We start from the raw sequence: 19,251 nt of genomic DNA on the forward strand, positions 1-19,251 counted from the left end.
GTGGATACAATATATTGCAAGCAAGCACGATAAATTGGTGCGAAACCCTAGAAATTTCCACTGCCAGCACTGGAAATCAGGTTTTATTGCTGCATTTGTGAGTTCTCTAATTGAATTTGTTTCATTTCTACGTGATACACAAGATTAAAGGTGACTTGAAGAATGTTCTTGAATAATTGAAAGTGAAGTTTGTAATTTGCATCATACAATTGCATCATGGTGACCAATGTTGAATTGTCTCAAAAGGTGAATTTGTTATCCAACCAGGTACAAAACATGGAAAATGCCTTGGAGACTATTACCAATGCTTTGAATAGGCTAGAAACCGAAGTTTCAGCCGTAGGTAAAAGGCCAATGGAATTTCCTATCAGTAGCAGTTGTCCCTCATACTTTTGAGTTGTGTGAAGGCCAAAATAATCATTTGAGTAAGGGAATTAAACTAGAAGTCTCAAATTTTAATGGTGATGGTTCTCCTGATGAAGTTGATGATTGGGTGAATTCTTTGGAGTACTATTTCCAATGGTATGACATGAACAACGCTAGAAAGTTGTACTTGGATGAATCAAAATTGAAGGGAATTGCTCCAATTTGGTGGATTAAACAATCGGAGATCGTTAGAAGAAGGAGATTTGGTGAGATTACAATGTTGGATGAGATGAAGCAAGCCCTGTAGGAGCAATTTGTGCCTCCCAATTATCAGCAATGTGTTCATCTCCAACTCTTTGATTTGAAGCAAGAACAAAAGATAATGATGGAGTACTCTACTAGATTCTATCATTTTGGCTACTTGTGCCGATATAGAATGGAAAGAGGATGTGATGGTAGCTTTGTAGAGTAAAGGGTTGAAGCTAGCTATTGCCTCCAACTTGATGCGTGTCGTCTCACTACAGTTGGGGATGTAGTATAGGTTGCCACTCAAATTAAGAAATATATGTAGTGCAATCCTCCTAGAGCTACATCAGCCCTTCGGGTTTGAGAAGAGTGCTAGTGGAGTTGTATGAGAGAAGATAGTTGAGCAATCTAGTAGAGGTCTTCAAACTAATACCTCTTTGAAGACTCTGAGCATTCTTGAATAACTTCTAAGAGCCAATTCTTAATTTCCTCTGATTGGGAGGAACTTATCTCAAAGACTACACAATCCTTGCTTCAGTGCCCTATCTCAGACCACTTCCCAATCCTCATTGATATAGGTGGAGTGAAGTGGGTGCAACCCCTTTTTAAATTGAGAACATGTGGTTTAAACATGAAGAGTTTGATGAACAAGTCAAGAAATGGTGGCTTGAGCTACAAGTTGAAGGGAAGGCCAACTTTGTGGTTGCCTCAAAGCTGAAATTGCTCAAAGAAAAATTGAAATGGTGGAACAAAAGTATTTTTAGCAACATGACTATGAGAAAAAAGGAGTTTCTTGACAAAATTAAGGAGCTGGATGATAAGGAAATCAATGAGTGTCTTAATGCAGAAAATAGGACTAAAAGGTTATCTTTCAAAAGGTATCTTGCCTTTATCATCTCCTTAGAAGAAGTGGCTTGGAGGCAAAAATCTAGGGCTCTTTAGTTGAAGGAGGAGGATAAAAATATTAGTTTATTTCATCGTGCAGCTAACATGCACAGTAGATTTCATAATTTGATAACAAGAGTAGAAGTGGAGGAAGAGATGTTGGTGGATAAGGAGGATATCAAGAGTCACATTTGCTACTCTTTTAAAACCTTGTACATGGAATGAGAGTCTTAAAGAACAATAGTTGACAGTGTTATGTTCAAGAACATAAGCCTCTCCATAGACCGGTGGCTTAAGAGGCCTTTTGAGGAAGAGGAAATTTTTTGAGCCTTTAAGAGTTGCAACGGGGATAAAGCGCCCGATCTGGATGGCTTTAATATGGTTTTCTTCTAAAGTTATTGGGATTTTCTCAAGTAGGACATCATTGGGGTTTTCAAAGACTTCCATAGAACAAACAATTTTGTGTCCATCAACTCAACCTTTATTTCCTTGATTCCTAAGAAACCTAGGGATTCCAATATCAAAGTTTTTTGCCCGAACAGCTTGATTAGCAGCTTATACAAAATTATATCCAAAGTCCTAGCAACTAGGCTCAAACATGCAATATCATAAGTTGTTACGCAACAGCATGCCTTCATTGCAAGTATACGAATCATGATGTTGCTCTAATAACCAATGAAGTTGTTGATGCCTACATTAAGGATGGGAAAAGAGGAGTGGTGCGCAAGCTGGATATGGAGAAGGCTTTTGACCATATTAACTAGAGTTTTCTTGGGGAATCTTGGTGCAAATGGATCCAGCAATGTATATCAAACACCATCTTTTTCAGTTCTGGTTAATGGCTGCCCTATTGATTTCTTTATATTGTCTCATGGTCTAAGGCAAGGTGACCCCTTTACCCCCCTTCTATTTATCATGGTTATGGAAGTTCTGAGTCTTATGATAACTAGAGTGTGAATGAAGGACCTTCTAAAGGGTATTTGCATTGGAAGGAACAATGATTCTATGGAAATCACCCACCTCCTTTTTGTAGATGAAACTTGTAAGGATGAGCCAGAGCAAATTCTTAATCTTTGATGCATCCTCTTTGGTTTCAAAATGATTTCTCGCTTAAAAGTGAATTGTCCAAAATTGAAATAATTCCATTGGGGATTAGTGATCACGGTCCTTTACTTGCAAGTATCCTTGGCTGTAAACTCGGTGACTTTCCTATTATCTTTTCGGCCTCCCTTTGGGAGCAAAGTTAATGACAAAGGGTATTTGGGTTCCCTTTGTTGACGGGTTCGAAAAGAAACTCACTGGTTGGAAAAGGAACTTTTTATCAGAAGGTAGCAAACTCACTCTCATAAAAGTTTTGTTTGTCCATTTTGTCAATTTACTTCATGTCTCTTTTCCCTATCCCTAGTGCAGTGGCCAAGAGATTAGAGGGTACCCAAAGAAGATTCCTTTGGAGGAACATAGGTGAGGTTTTCAAATATCTTCTTGTTAAATGGGAAGTGATTAAACAACCTTTACAAAAGGGTGGCCTTGGCCTCAGATCCCGTATTATCTTTAATGAGGCCCTTTTGGGGAAATGGAAATGGCTTTGGAGATTCATACAATAACAACAACGACAAGCCTTACATCCCACTAGGGGGGCTCGGCTACATGAATCATCTTCTGCCAATTCACCCGATTGAGAGAATTTTCATCCTATAGCTTAAAAGCTATTAAATCCTTCCTCACTACCTCATTTGAGGTTATTTTAGGTTAACCCGTACCCCTTTTTATAATAGAAACAATAACTAACTCGCTCGTCCTCACAGGTGCACTAATAACTTGCGTTTCAAATGCCCAAACCATCTAAGTCGCCCCTCCCTTATCTTGTCTTCAGCTGGTGGTATGCCAAGTTTATTGCATGTATAGTCATTTCTTAATTATCTTTTAATGTTATACCACTTACCCACCTTAACATTCGCATTTCGACAACTTTTACTTTTCGTACATGTTTCTTAGTTGCCCAACATTCTTATACATAAAAGTATGGCTGGCCTTGTAGCTGTCTTATAGAACTGCCCTTTTAATTTTAAGGGTATTTTATGATCACACAACATGCCTGATGCAGTCCTCCACTTTACCTGACCTACTTCAACAATATGTATTATATCCTCTTCAATTTCCCCTTTTGCTTGCATAATAGACCCAAGATTTAATGCTATTAATTTTTTAATTATCAAGTTTAATTGTCCCTCCAATACTCCCCTTTACACTATTGAAATTACATTTCATATACCAATCTTATTCCTACTTATCCTAAAACCTTTAGACTCTAAAATGGTTCTCTAAAGTTCTAACTTAGATTCCACATCACTCCTATTTTCTTCAATCAGGACAATACCATCTACAAACAACATAGACCAAGGGATCTCATTTTGGATATTCCTAGTGAGTTCATCAATCACAAAAGCAAAAAGATAAGGACTCAAAGTTGAAAATTGATAAATGCCTATTATGATCGAAAATTCTCTAGGTTCCCCTCCTACAGTCCTTTCATTGGTCGTTACTCTAGCATACATATCCTTAATGACCTCAATATATCTACTGCAAACTCCCTTCTTTTCTAAAACCTACCAAAGAACTTCCCTAGGTACTCTATCATAGGCTTTCTCTAGGTAAATTGAAACCATATGAAGTCTCTCTTCTTTTACCTAAACTTTTTCATTAATCTTCTTAAAAGATAAATAGCTTCTGTTGTTGATCTCTAAGGCATAAAACCAAATTGATTCTCTTATTTCTAGTCTTATTTTTTGTTCAATTATCATTTCCCATAGTTTCATCATATGACTTGTAATCTTAATTTTGTGATGGTTATTACAATTTTGAATATCGTCTTTGTTTTTGTATAAAGGTATAACTTGATTTTCCTCCATTCCTCCTACATTTTCTTGGTTATTATAATAGTGTTTAAAAAATTAGCTAACCATATACTTCCTTTACACCCTAAACATCTCCAAACTTCAATCGGTATGTTATCTAGTCCTATAAATTTCCCACTTCTCATCTTTTTTAAAGCCGCTTAACTTCAAGGACTCTAATTTTGCAAGTAAGTCTCCTATTTTTGGTCTTTTCCTCATTTGTCACTTCCAAGATCAAGCTTTCAGTTTGGTTTTCATTAAACAACTTATTAAAGTATCTTTGCCACCTTCCTTTTGTCTTCTTCTTTGATTATGACATTATCATTATCATTCTCATCCTTTATACATTTTATATTACCTAATTTTTTGCGTTTTCTTTCTCTAGCTCTAGCAAGTTTATAAATGTTTCTTTCTCCTTCTTTTGTATCCAATCTAGTATATAAAGTATCATAAGCTCTATATTTAGCTTCACTAATAACCTTTTTTACATTTTTTCTAGCCTCTTTATAATTTTCAGGATTTTCTATATTCTACAACTTTGCCATGTTTTACGCTAGTTTCTTTTTGTCATTACAACGTTTTGAACATCTTGATCCCACCACCAACTTTCTTTAGTGCCCAAGTATCTTCCTTTGGATTCACCTAAAACCTCTTTTGCTATTTATATGATAAGAGTTAGCCATTCTATTCCACATAGTGTTTGCACCTACCTTATCCCCTATTGTCCAATCACTCTCTTTAATCATTTTATCTTTGAATTTTACAATACTTTCTCCTTTCAAGCTCCACCACTTAATCCTATTGCATTGATTTATGTTGCTCCCATTTTTTAGTATATATATCTAATACTATGACTCTATGTTATGTAGTCAAACTTTCACTTGGATAAATTTACAATCTTTGCATGATGGATGACCCCCCTTCCTAGTGCAAAAGAAATCTATTTGGCTTTTATTTTGCACACTCTTGAAAGTTATTAAATGTTCCTCGCTTTTTATAAAGCAGGCATTCAATATAACCAAATCGTAGGATGTGGCAAAGTCTAAAATTGTATCACTGGCCTCATTTTTATCTCCATATCCATAACCTTCATGTATCCTCTCGTAACCTATATTGTCCTTTCCAATGTGTTCATTCAAATCAGCTCCTATAAATGTCTTTCAAATGTTGGTATCCCTTGTATAATACTATCCATATCTTTCCAAAATTAATTTCCCTTCTAATCATTGTATCCACTATCTCCATGCTTTTGCCCGTAAGTGTCCTTGTATTCCAAGTTGCTATCCTAATCCTAGTTTTTTGTGCCAATTTCTTAGCTCTCTTCCAGCTAGACTAACCTGGTCTACTCCACCCTTGTCCATTTCTCCTGGGTGGAACAAGTGCAAGCATCGCTTGTAGGGAACGCCCATGAATATTTGTTAAGGATTCATGTCATAAAAATCTAATAAGTTTACACTGATTGTCATCTACCTAACGCAACCTTGCTCCTATATTCGGGCTTGGTACCGGCTGTGTATACAAAGATAAGTTGTGTTACACAGGTGAAGTATAAGGATCCTACCTTAACCAACCACCTCTAGAGGGATGTCATTTGTGTCAAGTATGGTCTCTCTAAAGTTTCAAAGTGCATGGTATAGGTGTTTGGAGATATATCAAAAGGAGATGGGAGAATTTCTTCCCTCATCTATTTCCATGTGGGAAAGGGAGCTAATGTATTTTTTTAGCATGACCCAACTCAGCTCTTCTTTCCCTTCCATTTTCAGACTTGCAAGCAACAAAGATGCTCTTATTAGCCAACACTTGGAGTTCACCAGTCGAGGGATTGTTTGGGATAGGCCTTTGAATAGAAATGCTTTGATTGGGAACTTGATATTTTTACAGATTTTTTCAGCAGTCTCGATAAGTTTCATTGTCAAGCCAGTTCCAATGAGCCCAAATGGGTTTTGAGGAAAGATGGGAACTTCACTGTCAGCTTTTTCTATAAATGCCTTGGTTCCCCAGCTGGTAGTAGCACTAACTCCCCTTGGAAGCTGATTTGGAAAATGGTGGCCCTTTCAAAGGTTGCCTTTTTCACATGGGAAGCTACTCTTGGAGAAATCCTTACTATAGCAATCTATATAAAAAATAAAAAAAAAGTGTTCCTCTTGTCAACAGATGCTTTTTATGTTTGGAACAGGAGGAATTGGTTGATCATGTATTCCTGCATTGTTTGTGAATCAAGAAACCGTGGAACTTGCCATCTCCATTGTAAATCAAAAATCGGTCACTGCAACTATAGTGGGAGGTGAACTATGGGCTTGGAAAGGGATCAGATCTAATAAGGAAGGGAGAAGATCTCTCTCCCTCATTCCCCTTGCTATTTTTTGGTCCATGTGGAGAGAAAGGAATTGAAAAGCCTTTCAAGGAATCATCTCTCTATTCAAGTTATCATGGACCATTGGATTGCTATGATCTCCAGATGACATTTTGGACTAGTTGAAAGGGACCCCTTTGTATTGATTTTCTTGATACTTTTCAATGAGGGGTGTTTCTTTCTCGTTGTTCTTTGTACTTGGGTGGCATACCCTTGATGCCTTGTTTTATATAATTTCTCAATGCTGATCAAAAAAAAAAAAAACAAAGGTCCTAATCAATTCATAATTGTTGCAGAGAAAGAAGATGATGAGACTCAAGTAGTTGAAGCTAAAATTGAAATCCCAAGTGACTCAAAGGATGATGGCAATGTGAAAACCTGTTTAGTGCTTCGACATATGCTCTCTTCCCACAAGCTTAAAGAAAAAGAGGATTGGAGGCGAACCAATATCTTTCTAACTCAAGTGATATGCTAAAAGCAGCTTTGTACTTTGATTATTGATTGTGGTTGTTGCAAAAATATAGTTTCTGAAGAAGCTGTGAAATTAAATTTGGAAATTGAGCCTCACACCGAACCATATAAAATTTCTTGGGTGAACAATTCCAACTTGAAGGTCCATGATCACTGCGTACTTACCTTCAAGATTGGTTCCATTGTGGAGACAGTGCAATGTGATATCCTTCTCAAAATCATATCCTTTTGGGCTGACCATGGTTATTTGATAGGAAGGTGAAGCATGATGGATACGAGAATTCTTATTCCCTCTCCATTGACAACAAGAACTATAAATTGATGCCATCTCAAGTCCTCCCACTCACCAAGATGAAGCGTACTGTTGGTTCCTTTCTTTTGAAACAAGATGATTCTATTCATGGTGATGGGCTCCTTGGCACTTTCCCCAATGCGACAAAGAGTTGGGTTCTTTATAGGAGGGGGGAATTGAATTAGGAAGACAAGCGGGTATCTAGATGGATCATATCAACCCAATTTGGAGGCCTACAACGAAGAATAGGGTCTATGGTTTATGGGTCCCAAACCTAAATGTGCTTAGTTGTTTAAGTATGTGTGTGCAGTTTGCTTGCATATGAATTATGTATGTTGGGGGTTTGTTTGTAATATTTGTGTATTCTAGTGGGGTATGTAATGTTATGTAGTTTTAGAGGTATGTGTGTAATTTCATGTGTTTAGAGGCATCTTATAATCGTGTGTAAAAGTCATGATGTAAGCAGCAGTTGTTGAATTTGAATTGGAATTTAACGTGAGTTTCCCCCTTGTATCTTCTCTCTCCTCCCTTCCCCCATCTTGAATCTCTTCTAATCACTCCCGTGGCTCTATATCCTTGATGCTGCCGCTGCATCAGAATATCTACGCATGCATATTTCAATGAGAAAAATTCATTCATTAGGGGGAAAACAAAAAAAACAAAAACAAAAACAAAAACACAAGCTTCAAAGGACAACACTAAAAACAACTAGAAAAGGGCTGATCCCCCCCCCCCCCCCCTCTCTCTCTCCTTTCCCCCTAAAAAAAAATTATAAAAAAAAGAGTGCCCAAAAAGAAGCTAAAAAATACTCTTATCCCATAACAAGTATAAAGAAATAGTTTTAGAATTGAAGATTCTCACAATTTTCTTGCTCCACCAGGTCCAATGAATTAGTTTTTGTAGAATGATATTATAGAGTTGAGTCATTACTCATTATGGATAATTGACAAGCTGCATCAATTATTATGGTTTATGGTGAATTTATTAATGGTTTTCGTTAAGGAATATTATAAATGGAAGATGATTATTTTTCCTGGAATATTTAGGCATTGCATGAATTTAAATATACTTTCAACAGGTTCTTGTGGTAGAAAGATGTGGATTTTACCATATTATATTTACAGGTTCATGGGTTCCAATAATCTAAGAACTACATGATTCTCATGTTCAGTCAAACACTGGAATCCTAAAATGGGAACAAAAATGTACTCCTAGGAGACTAGTACCCTATTTCTGGGCATTGGTGATTCCTTTTTCTTTTCCTTTTTTTATTTTTTTTATTTTTTGCATAACATGCCACAAGAGCAGTAAGAGGGTTGCCAAGCCATTTTAGAAAATCATTTATGACACAAAGTAAACAAAATCAGTAAGGTGCGCTACAATTTCATTTCTATCTGCCCTGTATAAATAATAAAAACAGGTCCACTATCCAGCATGGCAGCATCCACTTTATTTTATCTTGCCTTTGTGCTACAAGGTCATAGTCAGGAAGGAAACCAAAAAATGTGTGGGCCTCAGTTCTCATTCTTGTGCTATTCTTTCAAACCCTAATATTCCAACAAGTTCCACTGTAGATGGTTTTACAATAGGATGGTAATGAAGCTTCTTTATCCGTGACCATTAATAATGCAACTGGGAAGATAGATTTTGACGGTTAAACCCCAAACTACCCTTCTTTGACAGAAAGACCTTGCCATCCCCTTTTTATCTAGTTCAGAGCTTCTTCCCCCATAGTTATCTACTCTTACCACTGATCCTCCCGTTTCTATCTTGCTGTCCATGCTTGATTTCAATGATCTTTAACCCCCCAACACTGCTTGAATTCACTAAGGTTGTGTTGAAAGCTCATATTTTGGGCTTCAGATTTGGATTTGTGCAGATGTGAACGAAGCTCAATACAATACTGTACTAAATTTTGTTCATATGCACAAAATCAAATTTCTAAGTTCCAAATTTCGAAACACACTGTTAGTAGTATTTAAAGCTTTCTCCCATGTTACTCCAAAGAGATCTTTGAATACCCTCCAACTTCTCAACTGACTAATGGATGGGGAGGAGAGACATGAAGTATACAGGTAGGTTTGATACGGCACTCGTTAAAGTGATAAGCTTTCCCTGCTCTTGACAAAAACATGCTTTTCCAGCCCTCCAGTTCCTCTGAAAATCTCTGAGCCACGGGAACTTAGAAGGATTTCTCCTTAATTAGCTTCAAGGGACTGCCCCGGGCAAGTCAAAAGGAAATTTCCACACCTTAGACCCTAAAAATTAAAATCCCTGCCTGGAGATCACAATCTGCCTATTCTCAAGTGCAATCAGCTCAGTCTTAATTCAGTTAACCTTAAGCCTTCGTATCACTTCAAAACTTGAGGGTTAGTTTGGTTGGGGAGATATGTAGGAAAGAGAAGAGAGAGAAAAAAAAAGTCTCTCTTTATTGTGTTTGCTTCACATAAAGAGAGAGAAGAGAATGGAAGTGGAGAGAAAAAAAAAAAAAGGAGATAAAAGGCCTGCTCTTTTTGCTTCCTAAATAGGAGAGTTTTGGAGGAAAAAGAAGAGAAACCAACTCATGACTTTACAAAAAGACAATTATGCCCCTTAACAAAATCAAAATTCCTAAAATCACAAATCTTATTCCTGTCATGTTATTTTTTTATATGGTTTGGTTGTTTCTACAAAAATATGGTTGATCATATTGTGATCATGGAGTTTAACATACATATAGGTTTCTTCCACATTTAATAGAATTGTGTGCAGTTAGATTAATCTAAAAAAAATTGTGTTTTGTTTAATGTAAAAAAACTTATATTTTATATACTACCATTCCATTATTATTTTGCATTTTTCTTACAAGATAAGCCAAACAGGAACAAACAAAAATACTACTACCATTCCCTCATACACAAGAGAACAAGTTTCTCTTCCCGTCTCCCTCCTATTAGTTTCTTTTCTCCTCTCTCCACTTCTTCACTGAACGCACTCTAAGAGAATGCATCTCAAGTACTTAGTTTGCATCTATCCCACAAAAAAGGATAGTGTGGGATTTCTTGAACTAACAACTTCAACAAGCCTTAAGTCCCGCTAGGTGGGATCGACAACTCATCTACATGAATCCTTTTCTTTGAATTCACCTGATCGAGAGAATTTTTCTCTGCTAGCTTAAAAGCTTTTAAATCTTTTCTTGCTACCTCCAAATTATTTTGAGTCTAGCCTTACATCTTATAATACCAAAAACAATAACCAACTCACTCCTCATAAATGTGATACTAGGCCTGCGATCCAAATGCCAAGACCATCTAAATTGCCCCTCCCTTATCTTGTCTTTGACTAGTGCTATATCTAGTTTATTACATATATATTTATTCCTTAATTTATCTTTTAATGTTATGTCACTCATCCACCTTAACATTCGCATTTTGTAAACTTTTACTTTTTGTGCATGTTTGCTAGTTGCCTAACATTTTGATTCATAAAGCATAGCTGGCCTTATAGACATCTTTTAGAACTTTCCTTTTAATTTTAAAGATATTCTACGATCACACAACATGTCTGACACACTCCTCCATTCTACCAAACGTGCTTTAACTTTATTCAATTTCCACTTCCTCTTATATAATAGATCCAAGATATCGAGATCTACTAGTGCTATTAATTTCTTGACTATCAAGTTTAATTCTCTATCAAATATTCCTCGTTATGTTCCTGAAATTAAATTTCATATATTCTGTCTTATTTCTATTTATCCTAGAACTTTTAGACTCTAAAATGGTTCTCCAAAGTTCTTACTTATATTTCATTCCACTTTTACTTTCATCAATCAAAACAATATCATCTGCAAACAACATACACCAAGAGATCACGTTTTGAATATTTCTAGTGAGTTCATCAATCACTAAATAAAAAAGATACAAATTCAAAGTAGAACCTTGATGTACACCTATCATGGTTGGAAATTCCCTAGATTCTCCTCCTACAGTCCTAACACTGGTCGCTACCTTATCATACATTTCCTTAATACCCTTAGTATGTCTATTGCATATTCCCTTCTTTTCTAAAACCCACCAAAGAACTTCCATAGGTACTTTATCATACGCGTTTTCTTAGGTCAATAAAAATCATAAGCAAGCCCCTTTTCTTTTTCCTAAACTTTCCTTAATCTTTCTTAGAAGATAAATAGCATCTATTGTCAATCTCCCAGACATAAAACCAAATTGATTCTCTGAAATCCTCGTTTCTAATCTTATTTTTTATTCAATTATCCTTTCCTATGGTTTTATCGTATAACTCATAATCTTAATTCCGAGATAGTTACAATTTTGAATATCGCTTTGTTTTTGTATAAAGGTATTAACGTGCTTTTCCTCCATTCCACCGGCATTTTCGTGGTTTTTACAATTGTTGAATAGATTAATTAACCATGTACTTCTTTTATCCCCTAAACATTTCCAAACTTCAATTGGTATGTTTTCTAGTCCAATAGATTTCGTACTTCCATTTCCAAACTTCAATTGGTGTGTTTTCTAGTCCAATAGATTTCGTACTTTTTATTTTTTTTTAAAGCCATCTTACTTCAAAGATTCTAATTTTGTGAATAAGTCTCCTATTTTTTGTCTTTTACTCATTTGTCACTTCCAAGTTCAAGCTTTTAATTTGATTTTCATTAAGCAACTTATCAAAGTATCTTTGTCACCTCTCTTTTATGTCTTCAATTGTGTTCATTATTCATACATGCTCTCAAATAGAATAACAGGTGTGATTTACACACAACTCAAAAAATTAAACATAACAATGTGACATATTTGGTTATCTGGTCATAACATTTGGATTGCCTGCTGGTTTTGTATAAATGACGCCAAATATTTGCATATAAAGTGTCAAACTTCTGTTAGTATTGCATTTGCATGGCTGCATCCAAAGTTGATAAAAAGCTTTACTACAGTGGCTCAGATAGCAAGCTTTTTAATCCAATGATAGGCATTAGCATATTAGGGGCTTGTGTGCACGTGCATGCATGTGATTAGCTAATTATGAAGTCAAACATATAAATATTTGGACTTTGGAAATCAGTTTAGTCCCCTGTGCAAGATTTAATCCAATGAGCAAATGTATCCTTATGGTTCTTATGTTTCTTCATTCTGTTGAATTTCATCCATTTCATTATCTCTGATTTGTTTTTCAGCTAGTAGTGATTTTGGGCCTGCAGCACATTTTTTAGCACATTTTAGAACAACTAATCACCACCTCATTATATATTCTTTATAATATGTGAGGTTGATGTCGTTGTATCACTTGGTTGGACTCCTGTTAGGCTTCTTGGAGGTTTCTTCAATGCTTTGATGACTTGAGTTGATCAGCTATAGGCTCTCATCGCACTGAATAATCTTGTTTTTTTTTTTTTTTTCTCCAGTTACATTTCACCTATTGATGTGCTCTTTGTGCTGTTTTGTGGAGAATTTGTCTGGTAGAATTTCTCCAGTTAGAGAGTTTTTCAGGGGATTTCATTTGGTACAGGGTTCTTTGGCTGTTTTCAGATATCAGAGATTGGAGTGCTTTATAAAGATGATGAAGTTACATTTTCTATTTTCTTTTGTTAGAAGGATTTCTTATTCTCCTCTTCTGGCATCTTATCTCGTTTTTAATATAGTTTTTTTTTTCTATCCCAAAAAATACATTACATCTACTGGTTTGCCTTTTGCCTGTGCCTCCTTGTAATTGCAAATCATCTCAAGGTGTTTTCGCTGTTGCTTGTGCTGTTTTAGGGAAACACTAATTAAACATTGACATTAAGATGTTGATATCATGCAGCTCTGAATGAAGCGCTGAAGCAGGAAGTTGAGCGGCTCAAAATTGCGACTGGAGAAATATCGAGCTCCTCTGAGTTGTTTAGCTTGGGAATGCATCACAGATCACAGAGTCCATCAACCTACTCTCCTATTCCAAAACCGCCTGGACCTGTCGGCCACCACAACATGCTGTTGCCCTTATTCCATCATTCTCCATCTGGCATGCCTGTTCACCATCTGAATGCAGCAAAATCTCATCCTCATCCTTCCTCCAAAACTTTGCACAATGATCCTCTTGGCCGGTTAGAGGGGCTTGACATTAGTAGCAGAAGCGCATGCCCATTGAAGTCCGAAGGACCCTCCATTTCGGCCAGTGAAAGCAGTTCTACAATTGACTAGAACTGGCTAACGACTTTCTGACCATTTGCTCAATTGCACCAGTATGGTAAATTTGTCTATGGACGTGCATCCAGTGTATTAGAGAAGGCACTATATATTTATTCCATTTTTTGTTTTATCTTGTGGGTCATTCTTAATTTTTTATTCTTAGGGCATTTGCCGAGAAAGGGGAAATTGCCTTGCTTTTTATTGGAGTACTCAATTGGATATGGAATTCGTTTTTGTGGGGATGTTATAATGTGATGCAGGGATCATTCGATCTTTTATTCTTACCCTCTTCATTTTAGAGATGGTAGAAGTAATAAATTCACTCTCTCTCTCTCTCTCTCTCTCTCTCTCTCTATATATATATATATATATATATCATAAAAAAAGGTGATACCTCATTTCTTTCTTAGAAAACCTTTCACTTATAGTAGAAGAATACCGTGATTCTAGCAAAGCAAGTTACAAACAAAAAATATTAATGAAGCAATTCACCCTTCATTTGGGAGCATGAATTTTTTTATCATAAATTTACATTTTTTTGCAAATTTAATAAAATATGATAAAATTATATTAAGTTTGTTCAAAATCACGAAAGACTACATACATTTAAAAAAACTAGGCGTGAATAATAAATAAAATAAATACATAAATAAATGACTAATCATTAAAACATGTATATTTAGTGCATAAAACTATTTGAGGATCCAGAGAATGTTCTGGATTAAAATTTGAGACACAGCAACCAAACACAAAAGAGACGGGATTGGTGACCAACCTCATAAAAGAAAAGGCAATCACACCACCAAATTTGACCGACCAAAAAATTATAAAAGGGATCTATCTTTGTGGTACGAACCTTTAATCTTCATGCAATACAAGCCCACAAACTATGTGATGTGGCATTCTTCTCACAAATTACCTACTGGATCACCTTTAAAAACCAAGCCCACAGCCAACTAGTGAAGATGCAAAACTCAACAATTCATCAAGCCTGACTTTAAAAAAACAAATCTACTCAAAATCTAATCTAATCTAAATTCAAAATAATAATAAGTAGACTCAAATTTCTAACCCATCATATACTACCAAGGTTTGCCAGTGCGATATGGCATGCAGAAACCAGAAGGCTCAACTCCCTGAAAAGGCACCTGTGAATCTCATCTTATCACCAATTGACTTGCCATTCATTCCACTTGGTAGCTTATTCGGGGAACTACATCACGATTCCTATAGCGCTCTTTGCCATCTCTTTACAATAATAATTGCGCTATAATTGTTACGCTCGTCACCAATGAGATGACTCAAAAATGGTGAATTTTCATGGACCAATCTTATCATCTAGACACTGATTCACTGCAAGTCTATTTCTCAATGCACATGCACAGGCAACGTGTGAGCCAGTCTTCAGGGTTAAGAAATAGCCTAAGACTACAGGATTGGGCCCAAATTGGTGTAGGAAACAACCGGATTGATGGTTAACCATGACAGCTGCAAAGGTGCAAACATATATACTAACACTGCATTTGGAAGCATGGATTTCAGACCTTAAATTTGGATTAGAGTGGATTTGAACATATTTCAATACAGTTTTATATTACATCTTCTCTAAATCCAATACAAATCCAAATCTAAGGTCTCTCCAAATATACGATTAATGTCATAAACAGTCATATCATTCCCAGCATTTTGTCAATTCCATCAAAGCAAAGCCAGTTGGGACATGAACTACATCAATTATATTCACAAAATCACCATGTACAAGAACTGCACAAAATCACCATGTACAAGAACAGCACAAACTTTACAGAGGATGCCAGAGTAATGACAGGTTTTTTACTTTGACACCTATTTGAGTGAGAACCTTACTCTATCATAGCACAAGGGCAAAAACTGCAGAAGGACATACCAAATGGGCGGAGAACACATCCTCATCATACAAAAAAAGAGCAATGATGTATCCATCACTATAATTACCTTATCATATTTCTCCACTTGTCCTTTAAGTCCACCTGAACAGAAGAACATATCTATGCAAAAGTTAAACAACTAATAATAATAATAATACAGCAAGTGAGTAAGTTCACCTCAGTTCTCTCTTTGAATACATCATGATACATACTCAAAATAAGCTTCCAATTTCCTTTTCCATACCTTTAAAACAAAAAAGGAAAATGAAATACAGAAATCTATATTGACTACAACAATAATAATGACGGCGACGACGATGGCGATGATAATAATAGTAATAATATTATTATTAAATTATACGATATTGCCTTGACAAAAGCAGTACTTACTTCTGCACAGCAATTCTTAAAAGTGTCTTCTTCCAACAAACTCCATCTCTTAATTTGACGTCTTCTGGCAAATTTCACTAATTCTTCCTTCTTCAAAGGAGAAACATCCATCTTCCTTGGGCTAGGTAAGCGACGCCTACCAGGTGAACCATCAACTGTGTCGTCCCACTGCAAAGGAGAAAATAGTTTGAAGTGCATGAAACAGATTAATATATAAGTACACCAAATATAGAAAAATATAAACCAATGAGAACCACAGTAATGAGATGTCATACTTCAAAACAACTTTGTGACCTTGGCAGCTTTTCCTTTTCTTTTTTTTTTTTTGGTAAAAAAATAAGGAAGATATTTCATTGAAGCAGAAAGTATGTGCAGAAAGAAGCAAGACATTCGCTTATGAGAAAAAGAAAACAGAAAAGAAACTACGATCAAAATAAAACCCCTTCCAATCTCGTTGTAAATCAAAAAAAGACACCCTTCTGAAACATCCAGCTACAAAAAACCAAAGCCAAGCCAAATAGCAGATCTTTTCCCACGACAAAGAACACGTGACCTTCCCCATAAAACATGCATTTCACTCCAACCAAATTCCCCAGAAAATTGCAAAAAAAAAAACACAGAAATCCACAAAACTGAATCATCTCCAACCTTCCCAAAATCTTTAAAGGAAATAGTCAATAAAATCCTCCACCATCCATAGGCAAACCCAATTTTCTCCCAATAAACCAAACAACTTTTCCAAATTCTCCAAGAGTAAGAGCAGTGCAAAAAGAGATGAGATGCAAACGATGAGCTATCAAACCTAAGGACCGCACAAATCCTTCAAAGGCCTCTTGCTTTGCAACAAATTGTTGGTATTAACTCTATTAAGAACAACCAACCAAATAAAAGCCTTTATCTTACTGGGGACTTTGGCTTTCCAAATACTATGATGAAGAGGAAAGGACAAATTAATTATATTCAAATGGATAAAATAGATTTACAAGAACATACCCCTAAAAAATCTAAAACCCATAATCAACCATCCTTCCCATTTGAAAGACAACATACCTCCAAAAACACCAAAAAAGAAGGGAGTTCCTTCACCTCCTATCATTTATAGACCTGTGAAAATGGAAATCTCATTAAGTACTAAACCCATTTGAGATCAGAAAGGAAGCAATGACATCATTATGCACCATCGTGAGACAATAAATGAGGAGAAGAGATGCCAAGGACAGAATCACCTACCTAAGTGTCTTCCCAAAAAAAATCAAGATCCATTTCCCACAACATATTTGGTATAAAGAATAAAGAGAGAACAGGTCTGAGCAATACATCTCCAAGGACTCTAGAGCAGAACATCTTGTTATGAGATTGGCATCTGTGATCTGTCCCATGATATTGGCACATTACTAAATATGCTACATTCCTTAAAATGGTGAACCAAACAACTATGTTCAATGACAAAAAAATTGGGATGAGGATACCAGTTAAAATAAATCTTAAAAATAGCATATTAACTTTGATTGACTAGATCTATGCGATGAAAATTCTTTCAAGAAGCTGATTGTACTCCATATAAAAGATATTTTCTAGATGGCAAGCTGCCAGCTGTTCCTATTTGCAGACACAATAAAAACGTCACATATATAGTCCACACGACCTAAAACTTTGTGATTGAACTAGCTAAGTTCACATAACTTCCAACAGGGAACAAAACATTCCACACAGCCTCAACATGGCAGCAGCTATCCATCAAATTCATAGCCATAGAAAATAAACAGCAAGTTTCAATTGCATCGAGGACAACAGATTCTGTCCCATGCTTATAAATGAATTTAAGGTCGATGCTTCCATAATTATAAAGCTCATATGAAGCTCAGCCATCCAATTAATAATATTATTCAATGCTTGTACGAAGAAGAGAAATATTCTTAGTAGTGAAATTGAATGGCTACAAATGAAAGGACATAGTTGAACACGAGAATGAAGATAAAAACGAGTGCAAAGAAGTATATTAAAGAAGGAAATTGTACAAAGAGGATGAGAAATCTTTGAAGAGCATAAAAGAAATATACGTATATATTAAAAAAAACTAATACAAGAAGATAACCCAGACTTGGTTAAAAGAGCCATCCATCACAATGAATATCAGAAAAAACCGTATAACCACATTAGTATTGAATATCCACATTGAAAATAAAAGCTGGTCCCAAATCAAATCCACAGATGACCCACAATCTTGAAGACAAAGGACTCGTGCTGGTTCGAAGGCTCGGAGACAAAGGCCTCGTGCTGGTTCAAAGGGTCGAAGAGGAAGGGCTCCTGCTGGTTACGTGCTGGTTCGAAGGGTTCACGCTGGTTCGAAGGCTCAAAGTTGAAGACGAAGGGCTAGGGCTGGTTCTGGCTACGTTTTCTTTCTTAACAGCTTCAAAAATTTCTAGGCACAACTCACTGCGCCTGGAGAATCAGTGCCAATTTTAGATCTATCCTATCCCTTCTATTGCCAATTTTAATAAAACGTAACCCCAACTCTCCTCGCAAGTGTATTATTTGGCTATGTTGCAACGCCCATACCATTTAAGCCCTTTTCATTCATTAATTTATCTTTTAACATTACACCACTCATCCACCTTAACAAAAACTTTTAACTTTTTAATATGTTGCTTCTTAATTGTCAACATTCTAAGCTATATAGCATAGCCGGTCTTATAACCATCTTACAAAACTTTATTTTTAATTTTAAGGGTATTCTACAATCACACAACCCCTCTCTCAGACAAAAAAATAATTCCCTCTCCTAACCCCTCTTGTAGCCCTAAACCACAACTTAGATTCCCCATTAATACAAAGAGGCATTAGATAGAAATCCCTTCATCCAACCCTGTCACCTCTCACCTAACCCCTTACTTACGAAAATTTTATCTAAAATATCCAACAGTTTTTTTTTTTTAGAAAAAGAGAGCGCCACCTCCTATTTAAAACTAATGACCAACAACTAAACAAATAAATAAGAACTAAACAACTATAAGTGGTAAACAAACAAAACTCTAGAAGATCTCGAGGAATAAACCAACCACTCCAACCTTCACAAACACCAGCACAATGCATCACGAGGGCAAGGAAGGAAATCCCAACAAATCCAATCGAATCATTCCCCTGACTTGCTGTGGAAGCTCATCTTGGCAACTATATGATTGAGATATTCCAAATTCACCCTACTTGGCAAAGAAATCCGCACTTTGATTCGCCTCCCTGTAAACATGTTCCACTTTGTAATGTATGCCTCTCAATGCTAACA

At 36.0% G+C, this 19,251-nt stretch overlaps 1 protein-coding gene and 1 long non-coding RNA gene across 3 annotated transcripts in view; one reads left to right on the plus strand and one right to left on the minus strand.

The window, feature by feature from the left end:
• LOC131149223 (transcription factor RF2b-like) overlaps positions 1-13,989 on the plus strand; it is a 40,529-nt gene extending 26,540 nt beyond the window's left edge. Inside the window, exon 4 of one of the 2 annotated variants that reach the window (XM_058099479.1) lies at positions 13,307-13,989. In XM_058099479.1, coding sequence (XP_057955462.1) covers positions 13,307-13,683 — 377 coding nt within the window. In that variant the 3' untranslated portion in view covers positions 13,684-13,989. Of the gene's footprint in view, positions 1-7,040; positions 8,021-13,306 lie in introns of those variants that run through there. The other variant, XM_058099480.1, reaches the window with a different exon arrangement.
• A 1,395-nt stretch (positions 13,990-15,384) lies between these two features.
• LOC131149224 (uncharacterized) lies at positions 15,385-18,479 on the minus strand. Its single transcript, XR_009135177.1, has 4 exons — positions 18,189-18,479; positions 15,969-16,136; positions 15,756-15,822; positions 15,385-15,680 (listed from the first exon to the last, which is right to left on the minus strand). It is a non-coding gene; the product is annotated as an uncharacterized LOC131149224 (long non-coding RNA).
• Positions 18,480-19,251: the final 772 nt, after the last annotated feature.

Source organism: Malania oleifera, chromosome 2 (assembly GCF_029873635.1).
Source record: "Malania oleifera isolate guangnan ecotype guangnan chromosome 2, ASM2987363v1, whole genome shotgun sequence".
Lineage (NCBI taxonomy): Eukaryota > Viridiplantae > Streptophyta > Magnoliopsida > Santalales > Ximeniaceae > Malania > Malania oleifera.